This window comes from Rhagoletis zephyria, unplaced genomic scaffold, assembly GCF_001687245.7.
Source record: "Rhagoletis zephyria isolate East Lansing unplaced genomic scaffold, Rhagoletis_zephyria_1.1 Rzeph_scaffold_03022, whole genome shotgun sequence".
In the NCBI taxonomy this organism is placed as follows: domain Eukaryota; kingdom Metazoa; phylum Arthropoda; class Insecta; order Diptera; family Tephritidae; genus Rhagoletis; species Rhagoletis zephyria.
Genome location: NW_016160106.1, coordinates 1,113 through 28,520, shown reverse-complemented (window position 1 = coordinate 28,520; position 27,408 = coordinate 1,113). Strand labels below are relative to the sequence as shown.

The following is a 27,408-nucleotide window of genomic DNA, read 5'->3' as shown; positions in this document are numbered from 1 at the left end:
GTTGAATTTTTTATATTTTTTTTCAGTATACACATTTGGTTTTCTCAAAAAGGTATTATATCTTATTTTATTTCGTTTCATTGCGAATATACTATAAGAAAGCAAATTTTGTATAGAAGAAAATATGAAATTTTATATTTTTTCCCCAAATGGGGATCCTTTCTTGCCGTTTTTCTTCTTATTCTACTGAGCTAAAGCAGTGTCACATCGAGCTGTCACATCTGGTACCACCTTGTATTATTGCATCATGGTATGTTATATCTGCACGCTAGTGGAGATGGAGTTCAGTATTGATATTGAAAATAGAGATAACATCCGGATCTATCGATAGTTTTTTATCTCCGCAATGTACGGACAAAACAATCTTGTATACAATTGTAGAGGAAGTAATATTGCGGGATTCATTTATAAAAAATGGCCAATCGAACTGTTAAAGAAGCAAAAAATATTCATGGAACCAATCCTCAATATCTGGTTGAAAAAATTATACGCTCCCGCATTTACGATTCGAAGTATTGGAAGGAGCAATGTTTTGCACTCACTGCTGAGCTGTTGGTAGACAAAGCAATGGAGCTGCGATTCATTGGCGGTGTTTACGGCGGAAATATAAAACCTACACAATTCCTTTGCCTTACGCTTAAAATGCTACAAATACAGCCCGAAAAGGATATCGTTGTGGAATTTATCAAAAATGAAGAGTTCAAATATGTAAGGGCCCTGGGTGCTTTTTATTTGCGGTATGCTTTATAAGCTTATTCTCAAAAATGCATTTAAATTAGAACTTTTTAACCTATAGTCTTACAGGAAGCGCATTGGATTGTTATAAATATTTGGAACCTCTATATAATGATAATCGTAAACTTCGACGCCAAAATAGGGCCGGGCAATATGAAATTGTTCACATGGACGATTTCATAGACGAGTTGCTCCGTAGTGACCGAGTTTGTGATATAATTCTCCCTCGTATACAAAAACGCGCTGTACTTGAGGAAAATAACGAGCTTGAACCAAAAGTATCAGCGCTAGACGAGGATTTGGATGACGATGTGGTCAGTGATGAAGACGGTGGCGGGGAAAGGGATCATGACAAAAACAAATCGTCTTTCTTACCTAAGAGGAGAATACGCAAAGATCATTCGCGTTCACGTTCACGTAGTGCTTCAGCATCTCGCGATGCAAGAGGCGGAAGATCTCGCGATTATGATACTGACTTAGAAGACTATGGTCGTCCACGTGATCGTGAAAGGGATAGATTTGGTGTTAGTTCGACATCAAGCAGTAGTCGCCATTGGGAAGATCGCGGCGGTGGTGGCAGCTCTAGTTATCGCAGTGGACGCGATGATTATAGAGACGAATATAGAAGAGAAGACTATAAAGATAGACGTTATGACCGTGACTCACGAAATGAACGGGACAGAAGGCGTCACTAATCACCAAACAAATGTTACAAAATCAGAAAAAAATTTTTTAACGGTAGCGGATGTATGGATATATGTATGTATATATGGTATGGACATAATACATAATGGTTATAGTTCTAGTATAATTAAGGGCGAATAAAATCAAGACAACACTGCACATCAAAAAAAATGGAAAATTCTGCTTACCCATAGAATTCGGAACAATTAGTCAACGCACAAAAATGTACATATAACAAATTTATTTTAAAGAAAAGTTAAAAGTAGATGGAATAACGCATGTTTTCTGAAAAAAATTTAAATCAACTTACTTTGCCTGCGACTGGACTTGCAATTTTAAAAATAATTGACAACCATATATGACCAGATTTAGATAATTTAAATATTATAAAAGTTGAAGTTGCATCATCTCAATACATACATTTGCACATAGTATGTATCATCTGACTTCGGAAATTAATGATATCAACATCTCTACGTGATTATCGAGAAACAAGCAGGTAAACACTTTTGATGTTTCCGAATTTAGTATGTAGTGACAGTAGTGTAGTGTGTAAATTTCGCCCACTTTCCTCAAAAGCGTATTAAGTAAAAATTCATCGTTTGTCCAATCATATGGGCAAGGGAAACTAAAACTTTTCGGACACATTATTCGAGATTTTGGTAATGGGCATTGACTAACATTGTTTCAGTCAAAAGTAAAAGTTAAAACTTAACTTTTATTTCTTCGGCCAAATATAAAAGTTAAACTTTTACTTTTATTTTTTCGGTCAAAAATAAAAGCTAAAAATTGACTTTTATTTTTTCGGTCAAAATAGCACTTTACATATTCGCAATGCAATATGTTTTAATAAAAAATGCACATCCTTCAATTGACTGAAAACATATCGGTGAAAAAATAACGATTTTTTTGCATTTTTTGAAAAAAAAGCATAACCGTTACGGTCCCTGGTTTTGCATAATAAAAAGTTAAACTGCGTTTTTAGTTTTCTCTCTGAGGTCAGGTTTCTTTTAAAGGACTGAAATTTCAAGGATATATTAATTCAAAATATTCAGTACAAATTATTCGTGGAATAACCATATGGGTGCTAAATGAGAAAGAAATTTTTGTAGAATTAACAATATTTTTTTTGTTCACTAGGACGTACATGACCAATTGAGGAGTTTTTACATTTTTCGAGAAAAACGTATTTTTGGTAGAAAATAATTGTAAACATATCTTGGACAGTGCATTATCTTCAGGTTTGTATAAATAACAAGATTCCGCTGCGAAGTTGTATTTAAATGAAAACTTAATAAAGATAAAAACTACACAAACAAATTATACGCATATTGACAATCAGTACAAAACAAAACTACAACAACCACATCATTTTGACCAACACGTTTTCGGCTGTTTTTTCTGAAATTGCCTGATAGAATTTTTCGTTCACGCTTTCGTACGCTTTCCTTCTGCACTTCATAGATACTTTTTCATGGTTCAGCAGAAATAAAATAAAATTACGAAGCGCCCGACGGAATACGAACCCGGCACCTTCTGGAAGCTAACAAATAGCGGCATACTCCTGTGCACGCTCAGCCACTGCCGACTACGCCTGCATGCTTTCAAATGTTTAGCTTCAGCAAATAATATACAATAATTGCTTTCAAATGACATCATCCTATTCGAACGTTTTCCGGATACGAAAATTGATGATAACTGTAGGAGTTTTTTCTGTTCGTTTTCGGATACGGAAAATTGAACTGCCGGCAAAATTTACGTTTCTTTGCTGGCTAGGAAAGTAGAATTGTCCTTTTTTGTTTTTTTTTTTAAATTTGTGAGAATTTTTCAACCTCTAAAAATTTTGCTAACAGCCGCACTCAGAAATGTTCCTTAAATTAGCTCTAACGGGCACTTAACTAATGATCGTTAAATCTGTTAATTAATGTTTCCTGTCATAGTTAAAAATTATGAAGTGAAAAATTTAAGTATGGCCCCAGTTGCGGCCCTTTATTTTTGTGGCATCACTCACTTTTTTCGTTCAGTTTGAAATCTATATATATAAAAATGAAATGTCTTTCGTATGATCGCAATGTACTATTTTGGACCTTCTGTGTGGAAAGTTTTGCGATAAAAAAAATTCAAAGCTTTTTGTTGTTGTTGTCAAAAAATTAAGAAAGCTGAGACGTCACGATTTCACAATTTCATAAGAGTTTTCCGTAAATTGTATGTCACTATATCACCAAACGGCTGGACCGATTTCGTTCATATTTGGAACATATATCAGCACCTTGAAGGGAAATATTCCGACTAAAAATTTAACCGCTAGGTGGCGCTGGGCCGGGTTATTCCTAAAGACTGCATTTAGTTGCAGATTTGGCTTATATTTAGAATATTTGTTAGGCAATGGAAAAGGAATATTTGGACTAAAAAATAGGGCGCGCTGGGGTAGCAATATTCCTAACGTTCTAATACAGTGGGAGAATGATGGATATCTACACATATATCTGTGGTCGTAAGCAATAAACGCCTAAGTCGACTTAAGAAAGAATCGAGCTATATATGCTATCGTTTTCTGCAACTACTATTTCATGTCTACATGAAACTCCCATCTCGTTAGCTATTCTATTTAAAAAGTTACAGAGGAACATATTTTGGTTGGTTTCCCCATAAGGTTAACATTACAATCCAAATCTGGCAAGGAATGATTCGACCACATCCGTCCAAGAAGGAACACGGTTGGTATATCAATGGCTTCATTAAAACGATATTCAAGAGATGAAACGACTCATTTAGCCGATGTAGGGGAAAACTTTTCATACTGTTAGGTAGCGAGGATTTTTGGCCCTACTATAACAAAAAACGCTCAAATGTGATCTTAGGCTTTCTTATAAGGACTTTTATTAGCTTACGCATCGTACCTATGTTGTAGGTGCAAGATCAAAGAAGATTATGCACGCTTGGCATAGATTTGACAGGTGGAAATAGGACCATCGCAAAGCTCATGTCATCGAAAGGGTAGTGTCCACAGGGTGGTGTCCTTTCGGCGCTACTGTTTAACTTTTATATTTCAAAGCTTCCTCAACCACCAGAGGGAGTCTCGATTGTCTCTTACGCAGGCGGTTGCTCGATCATGGCGACTGGGAATGGAATTGATGACTTGTGTTCGAAAGTAAACGGGTATCTCTCCGAGCTTTCTCGCTTCTTCACTGCAAGGAGCCTAACCCTCTCCCCTACGAAATCCTCTGCGACCTTGTTCACCACCTGGACGAAGGAGGTCAGGCTTCCGCTGGGAATTCACGTCGATGATACACAAATTCCGACGGTGAATAACCCCAAAATACTCGGAGTAACCTTCGACAGTCTGCTCTCCTTCTCTGCGCACGCAACCGCTATTGTCAACAAAGTACAGAGCCGCAACAAGGTCCTCAAGTCGCTAGCCGGCAGTACTTGGGGCAAAGACAAAGAAACGTTGCTGGCAACATACAAGGCAATAGGCCGGCCGGTTTTGAACTACGCAGCACCAATGTGGCCGCCGGGGACTAGTAGGACGCAGTGGATGAAGCTGCAGACGACACAAAACACCGCACTACGGACAGCGACTGGATGCATTCTGATGTTGCCTGGACCCCACCTACACGACGAGGCGAAATTGCTCCCGATCAAGGAGCATAATACAATGCTCTGCAAGCAGTTCCTTGTTGTGAGCCATAGACGTGGTCACCCAAATGGGCAGCTGCTTGCAGAAGAGCCCTCGCCAAGGCACGTCACGAGGCATCTCTACGAACTGACGGACGAAGTCCAGAGGTTCATTAAACAACCTCTGTACCCGTCAGCATATTGACAGGCCCTGAACGGCATTCACAGGGACTCAGTCTCGAGTTGTGTAGACTCCAGACCTGTGAATGCCGTTCTAGGCGCACATTGACGAGACGGAGCTTCATCTGCCTCGGGAGATAAGAACCACAATAGCCCAACTTCGCTCTGGCTACTGCAGCAGGTTAAACTCATACCTAAGCAGACTAAACGCAAATGTACCAAATGAGTGTCTGGCATGCGGGGAGACACCTCATGACTCGAAACCTTTCTTCGTATGCCTGGAAAACCCAGCAACCCGTAGCCGCTACAACAACAACAACAACAACATCGAAAGGGATTAGTAATGTCGAAATTGAAATTTATTGGAAACAAACAAAAAATTGCAAAATCTTTCGTTAAAAAGTTAAGTAAAGGTTTTTGATTACTTAACTTTAATGTTCATTAAATGCCGTTAACAAATCATTGCCTGACTCCGAGAAGGAATTTTTTCAAATCGTTACTGAGGACGCCTTAACTAATCATTAAACTACTCTGAGTGCGGTTCTAACACTTGTAGTAAAATACAAAAAAATGTGATACATACATACAGACTAGGGCATTCAATCCCGAAGCATTTTAACAATCCCGGTATTTCAGGATGCAAAAATTCTTACCCCGGGATCCCGAGATTTTTCGGGATTTCGACTTACGCACAATTTTTTTCATTTTACAATAGGTTCGCCTTTTTCAAACCACACAGATTTCTTGTCACCACATTTGGTCTTAGGGGAGCATAATGCCCCTTAGTAAAAAGTAAATAATTTGATGTTTATATATTTTGATAGTATTCTAAAATATCTATATTACTTGTCAAAAACATTTACTCATATTTGCAGAAATCATCGGAGCTGTAATGCCGGAAAATCGGGACATGGAAAAGTGTCCAGGATTCTGGAATTCCGGGATTATGGATCCCGGGATTGAATGCCCTAATACAGACGTCTGTAACTTGGTTAATTTCTTGTGCATACTTTTGACATCGGTAATAAGAATTTTCAGAAAATCCATTGTTTTGTAATTTCATGATGGAGCAATATTATTTTGTCTTGTCCTGAGTTTCGCCTGAAAAAAAAATTCACCCGAAAATTTGTCAGCCGCCCATAGTAAGACCATGGAAACCAATAGTGAAAAGTGAACCGGTTCGGGGAAAATGAAACTTAGGATAAGGCTGATTTAGATTCTACCCAAGGCAAATTCTATCTATGTAGTAATTAATTTTTTTAAAATGATTTTTTATTAATTTTCTTAAAAAATAGGCTTACAAAATAGCGCCTAATCATGTAGCTTAAAATTGCTCAGAGTTTGAGAAAATCGATGATTTTTGACTCTTGCTCTCCGACTTAAACAACACAAAAGGTATGATTATGATAAAAATCAACTATCAAATTTTAACACTTACATATGTACATACATATAATTAGATTCTGAAACTGCTAACAATAGTTGTAATATATATATATTTTTTTTGTTTGTTTTTTTAACTATTTCGCCTTATTTGGCTTCGTTGAGGCAGTACCGTTGGTATTAGTTTCTCCTTGGCATATACGTTTGCTAAAGTGTTGCTCAAACGTTGCCCGAATGTCGGCTAATGCTTTACAAATATTTTCGGCAAACCGGTGAACATCCTAAAAAATGCAAATTATAACAATTATCATAAACTCCAAAAAAAAGAATATGTCGCTTGCATAAACTTACCGTTTGCTTGCAGTTTAATTTAGCTGATATGTGGAAGAAGATTAAGTTTTCACCGGCTATGATATACGATACGCCGTAGCCGTCATCGGCCACCGGGCCAAAACCCCCGCCTGAGCTGATGCAGTTTGGATGCTTCTTCAAATCCATTTTCGGGGTTTGTCCGTGAGGTGTTTGACTTGTTGACAAGCGCCACGGTTCGCTTAATACCTCGTTGAGGAATGGCGAATCAACTTCTAAATATTTAGAAACCACGTAAAGGCAAAACAGGTGGCGATCAATACCTCGCCCACACATTGCATCTTGGTAGCCAAGTTGGTGGCGTTCGCATGCACTTTGTAATAACTGTATTCGCTCCTCGTTCTTAAGAAAAGATAAATTATTGAGTGTATTGAGTTGTATTTCGTATGCGATGTATGTATGTAATGTTAGGCTGTTCGATTATTAATTTTCTGCTAATATAGGCTAGTCGGTTATTCGAAAAATTGCAATTTGAAAATGTCGGTTTCCAATTTTTAAATAAGAAACGGTTAAAGCCTTGCGCACCACAACGCCATAGCGATAGAAATCGAACGCAACACGTTTATTCAAATGAAAGCGTGCGTACGCGGCGACCGGTTGGAAAACGTCGTTTTTCAGAAAACTTTTCCAAGAACGCCCTACTTCAGAATTTAGTTGAAAAAGGCCCTATTTCAGAATTTTCTCAAAAACATCCTATCTCAGAATTCCGTTCAACAACGCCTTATCTCAGATGAAAATATGTTGAAAATATGCTGCGATAGGCCATTTTTGAAAAAGTCATTATAAACAATTTATGACATTCAAAATGAAAAACGTGGGTCACATGTAATAGACCAGAATTGATATGAAGGGTAATATATGTATGTATGTGGATATATGAATAATGACCGCTTAAAATCGTTCTCAAATTTATACTTTCTCTATAGAAATTTTAGATCTATGTTATGTAGTTTCACTATTCTCAATTAAATCTATTGCTTTTTATGGCATGCGCCCCACGCTTTTCATTTTCAATCTCAATCAATTGTTTATAATGACTTTCTAAAATTTCAAAATCAAAAGTTATCAAAACAAATTCTATGGGACTGAGAATTATTATTTTCTACTTTTTAGTCCATTTATAAAAGCGTTGTATATTAAAAAGTTTGTTTTATATTATTTATTTTCTACTTTTTAGTCTTGTCTGTATAAAACTTTGCAATAGATATTAAAATAATTAAACGATATTAATATATTGGTACACACACATTCATATACATACATATGTATGTACATATGTACATACATGCGAGCAGCAATTAATTTCATTTACAGAAATGGCGTGTCTTCCATTTCCGATGTGGCGTACGTAGTGCATAGGGCGACATCTACCTCTCAAACCAACGAGGTTGATGTCTAGACTTTATAGGAACTTGCAAAGCAAAGCTTTTATAGCTGTCTGGACACACAACATTGAAAGTTTCTGGACACAACACATTGCAAGTTGATAAAAGCGTTGTAATAAAATGGCGGTGGTTATGCTTTTTTAATTTTAATTAATTTAAAGGCTTCCCAAGATTAATGAATTTTCGTGTTTGAGAAACAGAGATTCGTGCTAATATTTATATATTATGATTCCTCAGAATATGTATGACCCAGATATAATCAAAAATCTGCGAAATCTGTGAAAAAAATTGTTCTCCTCGGTTTCGTTTTCGGCGATTTGAGCCATATGCTTTTAAATTAATATAATTTGTATATAGGGGCCCGTGATATTTAGTTCCGGGCCCCAGTTTTCTCTCGATGGCCCTGTATCTGTGTATGCACTAACCGACTCTTATTTTTTTTTGTACTACATAAAGAAAAAAATTCAAGCAAAAATTTTTCGAATAGCGTATTTTACATTCGAAATATAATATTGATGTGGATAGTTGAACCTTAAAAATGAAAGTAAAATATGTTTGCAAGCTAACTTTAGGTCGGAAATAAATGTCTGGAATGGATTTACAATCCATTAAAAAATGTTGGTACACAAGGTTTTTTCTATATTAAAAAAAAAACGATCGCCTAAAAATACGGAAAAATACAGCCGAAAACCGGTATGAGTGTTTGTATGTGTTAGCAAATAATAAACTTACTGTCGAGTTTTTGTCTTCCATTGCTTTCACCCAAGCCGCTGATTCTATAGTACATGGCCTTACGGTTTCTGTTCGACCTTCGCGGAATAGGCGTGTCATCGACGCTTCATATGTCAATGAGAATCGGCCCGCGTCACGGTAGTATGCCAATTGGAGAGCCATTTGAATGTAGGCGTCGGGTGACAATCGACACTTCTTCATGAAACCCTTTCCATACTCGTTATGCACCAGAATACGTAGGTCCACATCCTGCATATTTATTTTTGTTTTATTATTACATGTGCATGTTATTATTGTGTTGCGTATTTTTTAGAGTGACTCACATTTATTAACTTGGTAGCGTCCAATGTCGCCTCTTGAATTTGTGGTTGCAAAGGAGCAAGATCCCAGCTCAGTCGGGTAGGAGATGGTGGCTGAAATTCCGGGATTCCTTTTGTATTTCCAGCCTCATCATATCTAGATTTATGTACATATTGGTTATGTGGTGGTCAAGTTTTAACAAATACTTTTAAATATGTGTGTGTGAATGTAGGCATGCGCATTTGTGTGATTGTGTGCATGTATGGATGTGTTATCTGATTATAAATATGTATGCATATATGAATGTATGTACTAGACTTGGGGAGCTTTCAAGCTAAAGAGCGAATGAGCCAGCTCTTTTTACTGAACTAGTTCATTAGTTCGTTCGTTCATTAATGTGAACTAAACTTTTCTGAGCCAACACACCAATAAAATTGGAAATGTAATCTTACCCAGAGCTGGGTTATTTTTTGATTACGATTGCTTAATTATAATCCTTAAATTATATACGATTACGATTACTTTAATTGTAGTCATATATGTTACCATTATGATTATAATAATTGTAATCTTAAAAATTTAAGTACTAAGATTACTGTAATCGTAATCCTGAAATACATAATTATGAATACCGTAATTGTAATTCTAAAAATTGTAAGATTACAATTACAGTAGATGTAATCATGAAAATTACGATTACGAATACTTTAATTGTTATCCTAAAAATATGATTACAATTAATGTTTCTGATATTCTGTAGAGGTTTAGTAGTTAATTAAATGGGCGGAACTTTATTCTACTACACCGAAAAGTATGTAAAATTGATTTAAAGTTGAAGTAATACAGTTACACAGCGGCCGCTGTGGTGTAGTGGTTGGCAGTGGCAGTGCCTGTATTCCAGCCAGCCCGAACGGTGTGCCACGATTATGTTTAACCCTAAGGTTGTTCTACATCCAGTTTTCTTCCGGGATGTGTTTCTGGTAAGCTTCGGAAACAGTTTCCGATTTATTTTAAAATCGCCTACTGGACCTTTTTAGAAAAAAGTGGATTTAAAATTGTGTTCGTGTTTCCATTTTTTTTTTTACATATTTAATTTAATTTAATTAAAAAAAAAATTTAGGGTAGCTGACATCTATTGCTACAAATTATCTTAATGATTAATGCCCATTACTGCATGTAGGTATATACAGTCAGCGTCAAAAATATGAATACGCAGACGTTTCGTTACTTACATTTGCCGTACCAAATTTTTCTTATTTTTTACAAAAATATAGTTAGTTCAACAGCAAAGACCAGCAGAATCGATTTTTTCAATTTCATATATAACTCGGGAAAATTCAAGAACAACCAAAAAATTGTCATCAAAATTTTCAACTTTTCAATTCCATTTCTTAGAAAAATTCTGGGTATGCAGTTTTGTAGCCCATTAAATTAAGGTGTAAGTTTCAAGTCTATAAAAATTACTGTTGATCTTCGAGAATTACTTAGACTTATTGTATTCCAGTTTGGCTTACAGTGCATGCAGTTTTTTTCCATGTAGAACTCACTTTACTTTAACATGGCGATGTCCTAGGAAGCAGTCAATTGCATTTTCCTGCATGTATTTTTAACCACTTTAAAATGAATTTGACTTAAACGACTCCAAAGTCAGTATGTTTCTTTTGAATACGCTTGCGTTCTGGACTTCACGGTTGCTTTTTCATACTTCCAAGACACAAATTGTTTATTTGAACAAAAAGAGTATACAAATTCTTTCTTCTAGTCTTTCAATTAGTTCATTTAAAAAAATCACTTGTTTCCGTCAGGATATGTATGCAAATATACACATACATAGAAGAACAAGTTACTACCCTGTAGGAAATAAAACTACTTTAAAAGCAATTTAAAAAGTACTTTTTTACCAACTATAAGTGGTTGGAGTTCTTCCTTTTTTCATATAAGCAACTAACTTTATTAACATGGCCATGTCCTAGGAGCAGGTCAATTATCCGACTCTGCATTTTATTTCAACTAGTTTAAAATGCATTTGGTTTAAAGAACTTCAATGTCAGTATTTTTCGTTTGAATACGCATTCGTTCTGCACTTCACAAATGCTTTTTCATATTTCGAAGCCAAAAAAAAAAAAATAATTTCAACATTTTGCCTCTGATGGGATTTGAACCCGCACCTTCTGGAAGCTAACAAATAACAGCAAGCACCTCTGCACGCTCAGCCACAGCCAGACATGTAAGTGTGCTTTCAAATGTTCAGTTTGAATTGTGTGCAAGCAGCAAGCCGATTGTCCGACTCTGCATTTGATTCCAACTACTTTAAAATGCATCTGGATTAAAACACTTTAAAGTCACTATGTTTCATTTAAATACGCTTTAGGTCTGCACTTCACAGTTGCTTTTTCATACATCCAAGACACAAATTGTTTCTTTTGGTAAAAAGGGTATCAAAATGCGAAACATTTACTCACTTCACTTGTTTCAAAGTAGTTTTTCAATTAGTTTGATTTTAAAAAAAGTCACTTGTTTCCGACTGGGTAGTTACCTAACTCAAATTTCTCACTATTTATAATAAGGAAGACAAAAAAAAATACTGACTAAATTGTAGATTCACTTTTTTTTAAAGAGCCCAGTAGGCGATTTTAAATTCAAATAGAATCTGTTTCCGAAGCTTACCAGAAGCACATCCCGCAAGAAAACTGGATGTAGAACCCCACCTTAGGGTTAAACGTAATCGGGGCACACCCCACCCAGACAGAAGTTAGAAGACTGACTTTTGAATGCAATTTTCGACACTTTTTACATTTCTAAATTCTGAGTCAATTACAGGATTTCGTAAAAATATTATTTTATCCCACTATTTATCTCGCTAAAAAATTATCCATTTGCATCTGATGGATTTTTTCCGAAATTTGCGGGCGGTGAATGAAAATTAACGATGTGAAAAATACTTTTTCATCGATACCTTGAAAACCACAATCGAAGAAGAAACGATTGAATTATTCCCATTTCCATGAAACTTATATTACGATTTTTTTACTACAAAAATTGCACTCAAAATTTAAGTTTTTAAAATTCCTCCGCGTTTGCCAAAATTATGGTTGAGATTTCTCCTTCGCTCACCGTCTGCTCAGCGCATTTTATTGGAGAAAATATTTTGCGATATTATTATTGTTATTGTTGTTTCTTTGTATAGTCTAGTAAACACATGTACATACACACATACTACAAATATATGTACATGCATATGTGTATCGCTCATTTTTTAAAATACTGAAAGAACTAAAAAACGGGATTTTCCAGCAAATGCCTTTAAAGTTTTCTTCTGACCCAAGATTTTTAGTAGAAAATTCTTACACAAAATAATAAAAGTATTAAATAACGAAATATATTTTTATGAATCCCGACTGTCTTTTAATATTGGATGTCGAATTTTTTGTTAGTGCTGAATATAATAGTTTTGTTAATTTTTGGAATACTTTTCACTACAATACATAATAAATACATGACTAGATATGTGCGTGCATAAGAAGTGAACGATATCTACTACGTATGAATGTCCGAGAAAATGTATGAATGAATGAATGTGTATGCAATTGAAAATTACCCATATATATCATCACCGAAAATATATTCCCAAAGATGACCCATAACCGGTGCATCAGCCCTAAAATGTTCGGAAAAGCGTTACTTACAACCACAATACAAATTTACGTAAAAAATGTCAGCTTAATATTATTACCTTAATATAGGTACTACATACATACATACATATCAATGGCCCTAAAAATTTTCTTTCAAAACCCAACTTCATACGAAAGTCACAATAGTTTATCAATTTTTAACCGACTTCCAAAAAAGGAGGAGGTGGTTATCAGTTCGTCGGAATATTGTTTTTTTTTTATGTATGTATGTTATCGCATAACTTTGGACCACGTTAACCGATTTCGATTATTCTTTTTGCATCTCGGAAATGTAGCGTCTCAGAGGGGGTCCCCCCATACCACTTGTATTACATATCAAAGGCTGAGTGGAACTTGTTTCAGAATTGGATTGAAGGCCGACCTATTTCAGCAAATGGTTGAAGAACATCCTATCTCAGAATTTGGTTCAAAAAGGTCCTAGCTCAACTGAAACAATGTTGAGATAGGGCAGTTTGGAAGCGGCAACTGAAATATTTAGACCGTTCTTCAGCCAGACTTTGAGATATGTAGGGCGTTTTTAAAACAAATTCCGAAATAGGTCGTTCTTGAACCATTTGCTAACATAGAGCGATCTTCTTGCTTGCCGAAAGACAACAGCGATTGAAAACGTTTTTTTTTTTAATACTATTCTGACCTCTAACCACTTGGTTAAAGCCTAATAAATTTCCAGTTTTCAATAATAATAAACGTCAGAAGGAATTTTCCCTCAGAGAACTTAAATCTTTAGTTATTGTATGAACAAAGCAAAATGCTATAAAAGTCCATTCTATATGAAGGTAAAGATACATAATGAAATGCAAAACGGCGTAACAACACGTAAATGAAATGGAAAACGACGTGACTAATATTTGAATTTTTTTTCCATAAAATGATGTGGGGAGTTGTAATTCGATGAAGTCCATCATTTAAATCAAAAAGTGAATTTTTGGAAATTTTTATGAGTTATGACTTTTTGCATTTCAACGATGATGTTTGTTGCGTCTTTTTGCATTTCTGGTGACGATATGTATGTATGTAAAATACCTATGTATGTATGTATGTATGTACAAATATTTTACATAAGGAAATTATAAATTTGTCAGTATTTGTAAGAATTCGAGTGCACTTATACAGATACCCACTGGGAAAATAGGTAAGCACCTTGCGAGGTAAGCCATGTTTTCTTTCAGTTTTTAGTACCAAAATTGTCATCATGGCCAATGTCATCTACTAGTAAAGGGCAAAATGAACACCTCCGAAGACACATTACGTTGTCAGTTGCAAAATAACGTGCAGCCGAAGTTATTTCCAAGCACCGAACTACTCCGAGCGACTGCTCTGCATTACACGTAACTTACTTTGTAAAGCGGCTCAGAAGTATGTCTGATACCAAATGTACATTCTAAATTCCTACTTACATAAGGCGGCCATGCCTTTGTAAAAGTAAGGGACGTTCGGCAGGGAAATGGTAATGACTGCCAGGTGAAGAGTAAGTTGCTAATAAGGTATTATTACGTGCTCCTAATTCCCACTGGGTACTTAAATAAGTATGTATTCACATATCGGCAAATATTGGAAAAAAGTGGGGGCCAACAACACCGAAAAACGTTAGATTTTCTTTTGTTGTATTTAAATTCTTAATTGGCAGTAGAATTTCAAAATAGAGCCAATGTAAGTCATAATGGGTGGGTCTATTTATACTTGATTCTCTTTTCACGCGGTTAGTTGGGTCATTCAAAAAACTCGCTTCATTTTATAATACCAATTTTGCAAATTAAACCACGTAGAATAGACGTGCGCAAAAAAGAATTCGTCTTCCGCATGCAAATTCCCTCGAACTCGAACGATTAAAAATGTAGTATACTTTTGGTAATATGGCTAAAGTTAAATTAAAATCGGCATTATTATCGGAGATTCGCTCGAAAAAGTATTCGCCAGATTTTTCCCATCCGCCCGTAGTGAATACAGGGAAGCGAAAAGTGAACGATTACGGTCGAAAATGAAACTCGATCAGAAAGCTGGAATTAAAGCCCGGAAAAAAGAGTGGCGTCTCTGCAATCTTGTCAGCATATTAAAAGAAAAAGTCATGAGTCTCTACGTAGGCACAGTGGATCATTTCACTATGTATGTACGTACATATCGCACGTTTAATAATATACAGAATTATTTCAAAATTTAAATTTTGTGGGAAAATGCCAAAAACCAGATGGAGAGACACGCACATCTTCGCCTTTTTTGGGAAATTTAGTTATTTGTTTAATTGTATGTTGAAATCTCAAAAAACGTAAATTTTTGAAATTTTGAGTTACATCTCTATGTATGTTATTAAACGTGCGCTGGTGCCGTTCACAAATTTTACGAAAATATTTAAACTATTTGTGTTTTTTTTTCAAATATCGCGGAAGCCTCGTACAAAAAGTGTAACCGCGTAAAAAAGTGGTTGGGAGATGTTGAAAACGCGCTGCGTAAAATATCGCACAGAGGGGACCGCGCAAAGTGAGGATCAAGATTATAGTAAATTTCATGCCGTTACATACTGTTAAAGAAATCAAAAGGGGGTTATTGAAAACTTTTGCCGATTGCAATTTTTAATTAAAAAAGTAGTAACGAAAAGTTTGCCCTACAGATGGTCCTTTCTGATGGAAATTAAAATTTTTGTAATGTAATCAGTGCTGTATTCAAGCTTATAAATTAAGTAGTAGTAGGAATAAAAAAATAAGAATACATTTTCGTTCGTCATTCGAAATCATGGTACAATTATTGCAGGTATTGTCTTGCTAGAGAGCGCATATTCCGATTTGCCTTATTTGAAAAACATCATTGTTGCCCTCTCTAAAAGGTTTACTTCCTTAAATGAAAAGGGATATTTCCATACCCCAAATATATACCATATATGTACTTATGTATGTGCATATATCGACTGCTGAGTGGAAGATCGACCTTTCTCGGCAGCCAGTTCGAAAACGCCCTATCTCAAACAACTTTTCAAGAACGTCCCATTTCAGACTTTTATTGAAAAACGCCCTATTTCAGAAATCGATTCAAAAATGCCCTATCTCACTTCAAAATGTATTGAAAATGTGCTGACATAAGGGGTTTTTTGAATCGGCAAATGAGATAGGGCGTTTTTGAAAGGAGTTCTGAAATAGGGCGTTCTTCAACCAAGTTTTGAAATAGGACGTTTTTGAAAATTTTTTTGAGAAAGGGCGTTTTCGAACTGGCTGCCGAGATAGGTCGATCTTCCACTCAGCAGTCGATATATTTTTGAACAAACCTTCTTGCAGGAGAACTTATTTAATTAAAATAAACATTTGCCTAGTAAACAAATTCAAAATATATCTGTGTTCATATGGAAAAGTAGCTTATGTCGAAAGGCTGGCTTTAGTATAATGCGGCATTCCCTTTACTCTTTAAACGGCAAGGAATTTTTTGATGAGACTTAATAAGAATATTGACTTGCTAGTATCGGAACTAGTTCTTGCACGTTTATTTGCCAAAAGTTCTACAACAGCTCAGCGCCAGTGAGTCATTCGCAATCGTATGCTGCGAATGCCGATTTATACTAAAGCCAGCCTTTCGACATAAGCTACTTTTCCATACGAACACAGATTTATTTCTCACTTAATTCAAAAGTTTTTTCTTTTATTTTGAAAAATTTTAAAAATTAAATTGAGCGAAAACTAAAAAAAAAGTGAAAATAAGGGAGCACGAATTTGGATCAGTGATGAAATTGATGGTACAATTGTACTTTTTTGGTACATTTTGTCAAAATACAGTACTGCACCACAATTATGTCGAAATACCACACTCTGTTTACTTGGAGATTTGAATTTTTGTGCATAAAAATATAGTCATCTTTTTCCACCTTATTTAAGTAAATACGTGGTGTTTATTAAAAACAAAACTCTTGCTTAAATAAAAACAAAAAAAAAACAGTTGCTGTCATAATAGGTCTACTCATAAACTTTTTTAGTAAGTACTAGCAACGAGAGGATGAAAGAAGAATCATAGGGGGAGACAAAATTATCCGAAAAAGTTGTTGAACGCAAAACCAGTAAACCGTTTTGATGGAATTTAAAAACAACTCATTTGCACTTAAATATGTTTTCCACCTTCGACAAGCCATGTTTTATATCTTGACTTTTTTACAGAAAATTGTATCTAATATAAAAACATTTATGTAACTATGTTTGGCCTTTTAAATTTTGGTACTTTTTCGGCTTTTCGGCTTATTTAGTACACTTTTTTTTTGACCATTTGGTACAAAATTAAAAAACTCATTTATCATCCCTGATTTGGATGTGATGCAAAATTCTTGGGAAGACAATACCTGTGAATAATTATACCTTGATTCGAAATTACTTGAATGAAGAATATAAATTTACTCGTCATTCAAACGTAGAAAAATTATGAATAAATTTTATTTTTTATTTGAATAACAATTCAATCAAAAACGCCCATTCCTGGATGTGTTAATGGTCTGCCAAACTTTTTACTTTGGATTTAGCGTTGTAAAGAAAAACTTATTTAACCGATCATTTGGTCTTAAATTTATGAACTTGAAAAAAAGCACTAACAATGTTACAGAAAGTTGAATTCCCTATTGAAATGACCATATGCATACCTATACCGTTACCTTAATTCACAAAGGCCCTAACCAACATTTTATTTTTTTTTTATTTTATGGCTTACAACACCCTCGTTTTTGGTACTTACACTTTAAAATTTTTTATCGAATGTGTATTTTAATACATACATACATCCTACCAAAATCTGTGAAAAACGCACTTTCGAAAAAAGTGTTAGTTAGGGCCTTTGTGACTTGAGGTAGCGATATGTACATACATACATACATATGTACGTATTAGAGCACTGCATGATTGCATAAAAATATCGCCGATGCCGATATGTAACAGTACACTTGGCATGGTGGGATCGCCGCATCGTCGATTAATATTCATTTAGTAATCTTATGAGAAACAAAGACCCGACACGCTTTTTCCATTTAGTAAATTCGTTTTTTTTCTGTTTGATTTGTGCCATTTGCTTATAGTACTTATCAAGGGCGGCTCAGAAGCATAACGAGAAGAAAGGCTTTCTGGACTATGCTTGATGAGCGTCTGTAGAAAGCTCGTTACCGAAAACCGCGATATTAAAAATGCTTAAATAAAAAATATATCAAAAAAATTAAGTAGTATATGTATCAGATCCTGGGGCCACGTCCTTGAGTAGGTATTTTGAAATCGCAACAAAAAAATCAAATCTAATTTGCTTGATTATATTTCTCATTATTTGTTTATGTCGTCATTCTTGTAAAAACGACTGGTATAAAATTTTAATTTTGACTTTATGAATTAATTTATGAAAAAATGATTTTGAAAATTTGCAAAAAATAAGAGAATATGGAAGAGAAATCGTACGATGCGTAAAGTAATCATACGGTGCCCTAGTACCTATCGTTAACATCAATGCAAACGGCCCCATTTGACAAATATGAAATTTTATGGCAAAGGAAAAACCTTTCGAAACTTGAAATAGGACCTTCTGCACTGATTACGACCGATATGGATGTAAATTCATATGTATGTACAAATGTTCAATTTGAAATTACTGTAGAAGGCATGGCAGAAGGTGCACAAATGGGTATAAAATAAAAGTAAAAGCGACCTCCACCATTTCATATTTATGTTTCAATTACAAGCATTCAAGAATATGTAGCACATGTGACTGGAAAAGTCTGTGCATGTGTGTGGTGAATATATGGAGTCTGGTTTACCCATTTGTGGTGGCATCGTCCATGACAAGATTCTCCCATACGTGAGCCATAACCGCAGCATCGGCCCTTTGGAAAGGTTCAAAAGGTCAACGAGAGGTTAAATCAATATTGCAAATGGTGCAAGTACATACATACATACATATGTATGGATGTATGTACCATCAATACACTACATAAATACATACTTAGAAAACGTCTACTTACCAAGTATGTTCAGCATTAAAGCCAACGCGACCATTTGTACCAACGCATACAGTAAAGCTCTTGTCAAACCATCTGTTATATCCATTACCATGCAGTAACGTTTTGCCAAACTTATCAAGCAACTCTGGTCGTGCCAAATCAAATTCGAAAGGCTCGTCATCCAACGACAACACAAAAGCCGACGACTCTATGATGTTGAGAGAAACACGGTTTACGCCTCGGGCAAAGTTAGCGTTACGTATCTCCGCCCATTTGGAACGGTTCATTGTTGTCAAGGCTGCTAGGTGCTCCTCGCCCGGCAATGGGATGGCTTTCGAGTTCAATATCTCCTCCATTTGTATTTGAATTTCGCATGGCCTTAGAATACGACCTTTGAAATAGATAATCACCTTATAGTAACATCCTTTGTGCAGAATAACAATGTGATTTGAGTCGCGGTAATGCACAATGCGGTCAGTTTCGAGGCCGGGCACCCGCACCGTATTGAAAGTACGCTCGTATTGCCATGAACAAAGCGGTATCATGCCTTGCACCATTATCTGAAATATGTGGAAATTGGTTAGGATCATTCGATAAGTTTCAGGATGTGTTTGCTTTACATACCGGCTGCAACTCCTGTCGCTCGATTAAGCGTCTAAAACCCAATAACAAATATACAACATTTGCCGCGCGAGCCGCTTGGTTATTAGTCAAATTCATGAAAATCGCGTCTGTACCGTAAAAGTTGCTGTTGATCATCAAAGAACTACGGCCACGGAGGTAAACGTATTCTTCCCACCAATCCGAAACATAGTTGGTGGCCCACCAGCTTTTCAATTTTAAGTACCATTGTAGCTTTTTGCCGATTGTGTTCTCGAATTCATTCGCCAAACGCTCCATACGAGCGAAGTTTTCGTCGTCCAATAATGGACGCACCGAACGCAAATATCGCTGCATTGTATCGTGCAGCGCCGGTACAGGCAATCTCGGTAGTGAACCCTGAAAGCTGTACAGACCGGGGGTGTTCCAACTGGAGAGTATTTTTACTGCTGCAGCCCATATTTTAGTTTTTATAGACACCTTGCTGCCCGGCGCCCTAGACTCGTACATCCAACCTTTATACATCAGCAGCAACTTTAGGGTGTAGCGCATGGTAAAACATATTGAAAGCCAGATAACCAAAGCTGCAAAGAAGCAAGCTGTTACTTGCCAATTAACGGTATTAGCGGGAAGATGAACCAATATGCGATGAACCAGATCAAAGGGCACTGCAAATCCACCAAAATGTAGACCAATGGCAATGGCTGTTATGAGCCATAGGCTCTGTATATGTGCCGGGTATACACCATTACGAATGCCGTTCTGAAAGTAAAAATAACAAAAAAACATGCATACATATGAAGGTACATTATTACAGAGATTTTTTTTTATGAAAAATCGAGGTCACTTACGCGAGCACGAGCCAAGCGTTTTTTCCACGAACGCACTCCGGAATTCCAAACAAGGTTTAAGACCTCTTGATCGTAATTAATGTCGAATCCTTCGTGAGTGATGGCGAAGGAGAACGCCACGGCAGAATGGGCTTCAGCCATTTTTGGGGCAACTCAAGCCGCGCTCAAACTGATTTGGATCTAGTGATAAAATAGAGCAAGGAGCAATTAAAAACACTGCGACTACTTTGTGGTCATTGAAAGATCGGATAGCCCGGTTCATTCTTAATTTATGGACGAATCTTATTTGAAAGTAAGCAATTTCGCCTTGAAATATCTGTCAATAAATTAAGTAGAAATGAGATGATTTATCGTAGATCACGAAACAAATCAAGATAAAGTCGCTCTGTTATTTAATGAATGTAGGAGTCACTGTTGAGATATTTTTTAACGTCGTGCCTGGTCGACTGGTCTTGCTTTTATACATTTGTTTTCCTTGTAATTAATATGGGCAAAATTACTCGCTCCGAGTTATAACAGCTTTTTTCAATAGGCGTAAAACGCAGTTAAGGCTTAGTGCAAATGCAATATGAATAAACTTTTTCTATTTTAAATGTTTAGCCGGTATGAAATTTGGAAACTAAACAATATGGCGACCGCTTCTTATAAAAGTACAATCGCCGTTCGGAGTCGGCGTAAAACTCTGTAGGTTCCTCCCCTTTGTGTGACAACATCAAGGCGCACGCCGCCACAAAGCTCGGCCAAACAGTAGCATATTGTTTAAGCGCCAATCTATTGGGGTCCTATCGCGAATTTCACGTGGACAAAAAATTCCCAAAAATTATAAAGCAAAACAAAAACAATGTTTCCCAATTTGTTTTTGTTTTGCATGTTAAATTATGAGAACGATTTATTCAAACGAAATTGGCGAGAACTGTAGTGCCTTTAATCAATATTTCGTTCATGAATTATGTATACAATGGTATTTTTAAGGAAACAAATTTTAAATTGAAAACTCAGTCAGGTCAAATTAAAATTATTATATCGCAATCTTAATATAGAAACGCCCTATATCACATCGCAAAAAGCCGTAACTAACTTAAAATCAAGTCCCTGTTAACTTCATTCACCACCATTTTTCGTTTTTCACATTTATTAAATTGGTTACTAAATTAACGGTAACCGTATTGCCTAGATATTACAAACCAAGGTAGCTTTTTAAAAATTTGTTACACTTGTAATCAATTTCGCGGACTAAAGATAAACTTTTATATTAATCGTCTGTGGCAAATTATTGTTAAACCTAAGACAACATATTATCCCTACTACAATACCACCCAGCCTAGTGTACATATGAAGCTCTCAAAAAACACGAAATTTGGCTATATCTCAAAAACTGTTTTACTTTCTTGTATTCCGATTTCGTATTCAGCGGAAAATTCTTCATACAAATTTAACAAAAAAAAATATCTCTCTTATATTTTAATTTCGTATTCGGATTCAGCTGGAAGTTTTAAATCGGAATGCTTATAAAAATGTCGCTGGTCGAACAATTTTTTCATTTCTGAAAACGTATGTTATCGCCGACAAAATGCAAGGAAAAACTTGTAGTCCTTTTGAGACTCCCAATACAAATTATATATCTATCGTTAGAAAGCTTAGAAAATAAGCTATCGAAACACACATTGTTTAAAAAAAAGCAATAAATTTATTTATTGCAATCTTTTGCAAAAAAAAATATAGTTTATAGCCAAAAATCACGGAAAAAGTTCTAATAGGTCAGCAATTTTGGATTCTCTATCATAACTGTGACCTGAGATAAGAATTTTAAGAAAACTTGTGACAAAGAAAAAGGGCTGAAATTTGCATGTTCAAATTCGTATAATAATAATAACAATAATAAACTCGTATAACTCGACAAAAAGGGGCAGTAGAAAAAAATTCTTTTACACATTCGTTGCCAGTAACCATAGCAACAACGTTTGAAGAAAATGCTGGTATCAAGGCGAATTCATATAAGGTGGTATAGCGGTAGTACAAAAACAAAAACTAACATGTATTTTGTTTTCGCTTTCGGTACACAAATGTCAAATTTCAGCAATTCTTCGCTCAAGGAGGAAGAGGGAAAGAAAACACTGCCAACACTCTTCCTTACGCACTCACTCACTAAGGGGTTTTGACATATGTGTACCGAGGCGAATTAAAGCAGCTGTTCTATCAACAACACTTCAATGAATCCGCCTTGGCTGGCATACAACTTTTTTTCCTGCACACTTGGCGAACTGTGCCCCGTATTTATGTACCTACATACATACCTATAAACGTTAATTTTTGGCATTCACTGTAATACATTGTTTGTTATTAACGTGCCATAGTGCTGCGGTTATTGAGTACAAAAATGTTCGAGGTTTGGCGTTTATCGAGAGTCGCGATTACCGAGGGGGCACTGTATATTTTTTATCGGTAAAAACAATCGAGTCCAACTGCACCGCGTGCCCTTCTATTCCAGTATATTTAATAGTACGAATGCACAAATAAGATTGGTACACATTTTATTTTTCAGTTTAATCAATACAAATGTTCAAATTCAGATTACATACATAAGTATATGTATATATATGCCTCCACACACGTACTCACATATGTATGCACATATACTATTTTACAGTTACCAGACTTAATTCTCTGTTCGCCAAACGTTCAAAGTCCAAAAGTTAGGTTTTTTTTTCATTCCATTTTTGTTGAGAGATGGCGTTTTTAGAGAATTTGTTTCTTTATTTTACCTTAACATATTTGTAGATGTAAATGTGGATGTATGTATGTATGAATGTAATTTATGAGTGTAAGCATGTCTGCTTTCATGTTTGTGTTATTGCCTCTCTTCCGTACGAAAAGCGACATTCTCATTCGGCGGAGAGTACACCAAAAAACTAAATAGCAGCTGCAACTCACCCGCCAAACAGTTTCGGCGAGTACATTCGGACTAGGTTTAAAACTACATAGGCCAAAGCCACACGATGTGGCTAACAAAGGCAGCGCATTCCGCGAACCACTAATTTGGTTTTGCCTAGTTTGACAATTCTCAATTTATAGTACACAACGCCTTAAAAACTTTGAAGTGCACTGAAATTCACTATACTTTCACTAAAAACAACTTTGGTACACATTTTATTGATTGATTCTCCTTTATAAATCGTATATTTTTATAATCTTCAGCAATTAAAACACGTTTCATTTCGGAAAGGGTTGTTATAAGATAATTGACTAATCTGACAGTTTCTTGTATCCTCGTATTCGGCTTTATTTACTCTTAATTGAGAATGTTTGCGACCTTCAGATAGCTGCAAATTTTTTGAAGCACTCCAAGTGCTTTTTTTAACGCATCGTAAAAATCTAAATAAACGAATTCCGAGCCAACTTACTACAGACCTCTAACACGATATGTATTTGCATATGTAAATGCTACTTTGTGTTTACACATACATATGTAAGGATAATAGCGTGGGCCGAAAATTCGCTTTTTTTATTTTGATTGGTAATAGAAAATATGTGATTCATTATGCTCTAAAAACAATCGGTGTGAAAGATGACAATTTTTGGTCAATATCTTATGGTTCAGTTAAGGAATCTGTTAAATAAGCTGCTGCATCCTTCTGTTACCGATAAAGGTGTCTCGAGCATTATCACTTGCATGTGTGTACATACATAGATACATACATATGTATGTGCACCAATCTCAAAATTGTTTTCATTTGTCATTTGTGGCGAAGAACGACTTTCAGCGGGATGGGTTAGTTCTTCTGCGGCCTTGCCTACTGCCGGGATATATGTACATACATAATACATATCGTCGTTGAAAGTACAAAACCGCGTATCAACAAAATGGCAAAACCGCGTATGTGAGGTTGCACATACATTATTTTCTAGAGCGTAAAAACACTCATATTTCAAAATGGTTCTCTTTTTTACAAAAGCAATCGCCGTTCTGGCTAGCATAGTTTCAGGACGAATGGATGGAGGGTTTGAGCCAAGAGCTTGTGTGTGAGGCAATCCAATTTTTGGCAGCAAATGCCAGTTACGCGGTTTTGCAAAATGACGATACGCCGTTTGGTACTTTAAACGACGCTATGGATTATAAACAAACACATGTGCAGAAATCATATACATACATACATCGTTGTTGTAGATAATGAGCGACGCCTGATGTACCCTTGTGACTGACTCTCTTTGCGATCTCATAAATAGTTTCGAAAATCTCGTAACAGCAACTAAATCGAAAACCGGTTTTTTTTTTTTTTTTTTTTTTAATAAACAACGAAACTCTCATACTGGCAATCCGATCAAAACATTTACGAGCATACACATCTACATATGTATGTATGTATGTAGGTATGCATATGAAATGTAAAGATATACATACATCGTCAACTTAATATAGAAAAGCCCTAACTCATATAGTCGCTGAAACGCAAGAAAGTCGTAACTGACTAAAATTTTTTATTGCTTAAAATCGTGTGGGGACTTATAATTCGCTGAAATGCGTCGTAAACAAATCGAAAAGGGAATTTTGGATTTTTACTTAGTTACGGCTTTTTTGCATTTAAGCGACAATATGAGTTAGCGCCTTTCTATATTAAGGTAACGACATACTATGTACATGCATACATACATACATACATATATAGTACATATGTACATAAATATGTACATACGTGGGTACACAAATATTTACATACATACATACATATATACAAATTATGAATGTGTATTTATTTGTTCACACATTCATATGTACATGGGTTTATTACGCAATTTAATTTATAGAGGTATTAAATGAAAACAAACTGTTTTTTCCACACTAATTAAGTTCACCTGTAGTTATCGACAACCCGATTAACTACACTCACCCTCATCTACATACATATATAAGTATATACATACATATGCATGTACATATCTAAATGGGTATGTGTGGATGTGTAACGCGGAAAACGAGGTAAAGTAATTCCAAGTGCTTTGTTGTTGGTTCAAAACTCGGTCAAGTATGTTTATGTACTAAATCTCTGCTACATACGCATTCTCTGTGTTTTTATGAAAGGGTGCTTAGAAGCTCGTTGATTTTTCCATTTCTTATCTCTTATCACCAATAGAATAAAAACTTTTTGCGTTTTGTTTTTTTTTTACCTTTTTATACTTTTGCTGCTAAAAAAATATTTTTATTAATTTGTAAACTTTGTTTTAGTTATTTTAATTAGTTTGTCTTTGACTTCTTCAATTCGCCTCTACTCGAAAATCGAACTTGATCGTTTGGCTGCTTAAGACTCACTAGATTAACTCTGAAATGTTGCCTCGAGATCTTACTGATATGTAAATATATACTACGAAATGTATACATACATACCTGTGTACATATATATATATATATGTTTTTACATTCGAGCGACTGACTACTTCGCTCTCTGTTGATTAGCCCAGCAGTAGAATTTTAAGACAGGTTGATAAGCGAGTAATTCATTTACAATTACAATTTTCAAATACAGTGAAGTCGGTGAATATTTCTTGAAAGGAAAACGCAAAAAGTCTTACGAATTAGATTGAGCAAAAAGATCCATTACAATGTAAACGAACATGCGATTTGATACCGAAATATTTATATGCATTCCTAGGCGATCGAATTGATATTGCGTGTTTTGAGGCAACAATAAAAATTAAAATTTTAAGATTATAATTTAGTCTCTCTTTTTCTACGTTATCTCAACAGCTGCTGTCGCCGAATGGATGGATGAGCATTCAATTTAAAACCTTAGTTATCCAGTAATAATGGTACTTTGAAAATGATTTTTTGAATTGATTTTGATTTTGATACTTCTTCCTTAATTTAAAAGGGAGCTTCAATACAATTAATCGGCAATACTCGAAAGATGTCGCAAAAGTCAGATTCTAAATTTTCTGAAATTAAAGATTACTCTACTTACAGTTTCTTTTTTCCTCCTATTCGGCTTTGTTTACTTGTACTTGACAACTGTCATTGCCGTTGGGAATGCGCGTTTTGATATTCTATAATTCTTGGGGGGCGCCGTCTATGCTACCGCAACTTTAATCTTGTCAAATCATACATTTTTACCAGGGACCGAACATAACAGTTATTGATGAGAACTGTCATTGAAAAATTAAATTTGAAAATATAAATATTTTTTTGAAACTTGCATGCAAATAAAAAAAAATAGAAAGTTTTGATTTTTATTTTGTTTTTTTTAATTTTTTTTTATTTTTTATTTTGTATTTTTTACAATTATTTTTTTTATCTTTATGTTAATAATCTGCAAATAACAGTTATTTTTGATTTTTATATTATATGTCTTAGATAACAGTTATAAAAATCTTAAAAAAAAAATAATCAATCTGTGACGTTTACTTCTAAAAGTCATCAATTTAAATCAGTCACTGACTTTTATTTTTTAAGTCATACGTATAAAAGTCATAATAGTAAGTCATAATAAGTATGACTTGAAAGAAAAAATCGGTGACTGATTTATATTGATGACTTTACAATGTAAAGGTCAGTGACTGCTTTTTGTTGAGGGCTTTTATAAATAAAAGTTTTCAAAAACAGTTAGCTAAGACATATAATATAAAAATCAAAAATAACTGTTATTTTGGATTTACAAAAACTGTTATTTAAGGAGTAAGCAAATAAAAGTAAAAAATTATAGTTAGAGAGCGATTAAAAAAAAAAAAGTTGTAACTGTTACTTTCCCTGATTTTTACAATTTTACACAACCAAAGCACGTTTTTTCTATCGAAAAATTTAATACGTATTAAAAAATTGACTGCTTTGACGGCTTCTTGTACCTAATATTCGGCTTGGTTTGCTTTTACTTGAGCAATGCCATCGTCGACAGGACGGCGCAATCGGATATTCTATCATTATTGACTTTTCAGTGAGTAAATACATAAAG

The 27,408-nt window shown here is 35.1% G+C and overlaps 2 protein-coding genes across 6 annotated transcripts; one reads left to right on the top strand and one right to left on the bottom strand.

The window, feature by feature from the left end:
* The first annotated feature begins 270 nt into the window (after nt 1-270).
* Nucleotides 271-2,166, top strand: Prp38 (pre-mRNA processing factor 38). 2 transcript variants are annotated; one of them, XR_001848342.1, is made up of 3 exons: nt 271-737; nt 797-1,494; nt 1,552-2,166. XR_001848342.1 is itself a non-coding variant. In XM_017623052.1 (2 exons), the coding sequence occupies exons 1-2, from the start codon at nt 415-417 to the stop codon at nt 1,428-1,430; spliced, it is 957 nt and encodes a 318-aa protein (XP_017478541.1). In that variant the 5' UTR covers nt 271-414; the 3' UTR covers nt 1,431-2,166. The 2 variants fall into 2 exon arrangements, 1 of the variants encoding a protein (XP_017478541.1); XM_017623052.1 differs by having other exon boundaries at nt 797-2,166.
* A 4,339-nt stretch (nt 2,167-6,505) lies between these two features.
* whd (carnitine O-palmitoyltransferase whd) lies at nt 6,506-25,791 on the bottom strand. 4 transcript variants are annotated; one of them, XM_017623049.1, is made up of 10 exons: nt 25,634-25,791; nt 20,471-20,650; nt 19,644-20,381; nt 19,041-19,579; nt 18,837-18,902; nt 12,985-13,044; nt 9,410-9,542; nt 9,087-9,335; nt 6,952-7,311; nt 6,506-6,881 (listed from the first exon to the last, which is right to left on the bottom strand). In XM_017623049.1, exons 2-10 carry the CDS (start codon nt 20,609-20,611, stop codon nt 6,738-6,740), a joined length of 2,430 nt encoding a protein of 809 aa, XP_017478538.1. In that variant the 5' UTR covers nt 20,612-20,650; nt 25,634-25,791; the 3' UTR covers nt 6,506-6,737. The 4 variants fall into 4 exon arrangements, with proteins under 4 accessions (XP_017478538.1, XP_017478537.1, XP_017478539.1 ...); XM_017623048.1 differs by lacking the exon at nt 25,634-25,791 and adding an exon at nt 22,761-23,002 and having other exon boundaries at nt 6,523-6,881; XM_017623050.1 differs by lacking the exon at nt 12,985-13,044 and having other exon boundaries at nt 6,523-6,881.
* Between the last annotated feature and the right edge of the window lie 1,617 nt (nt 25,792-27,408).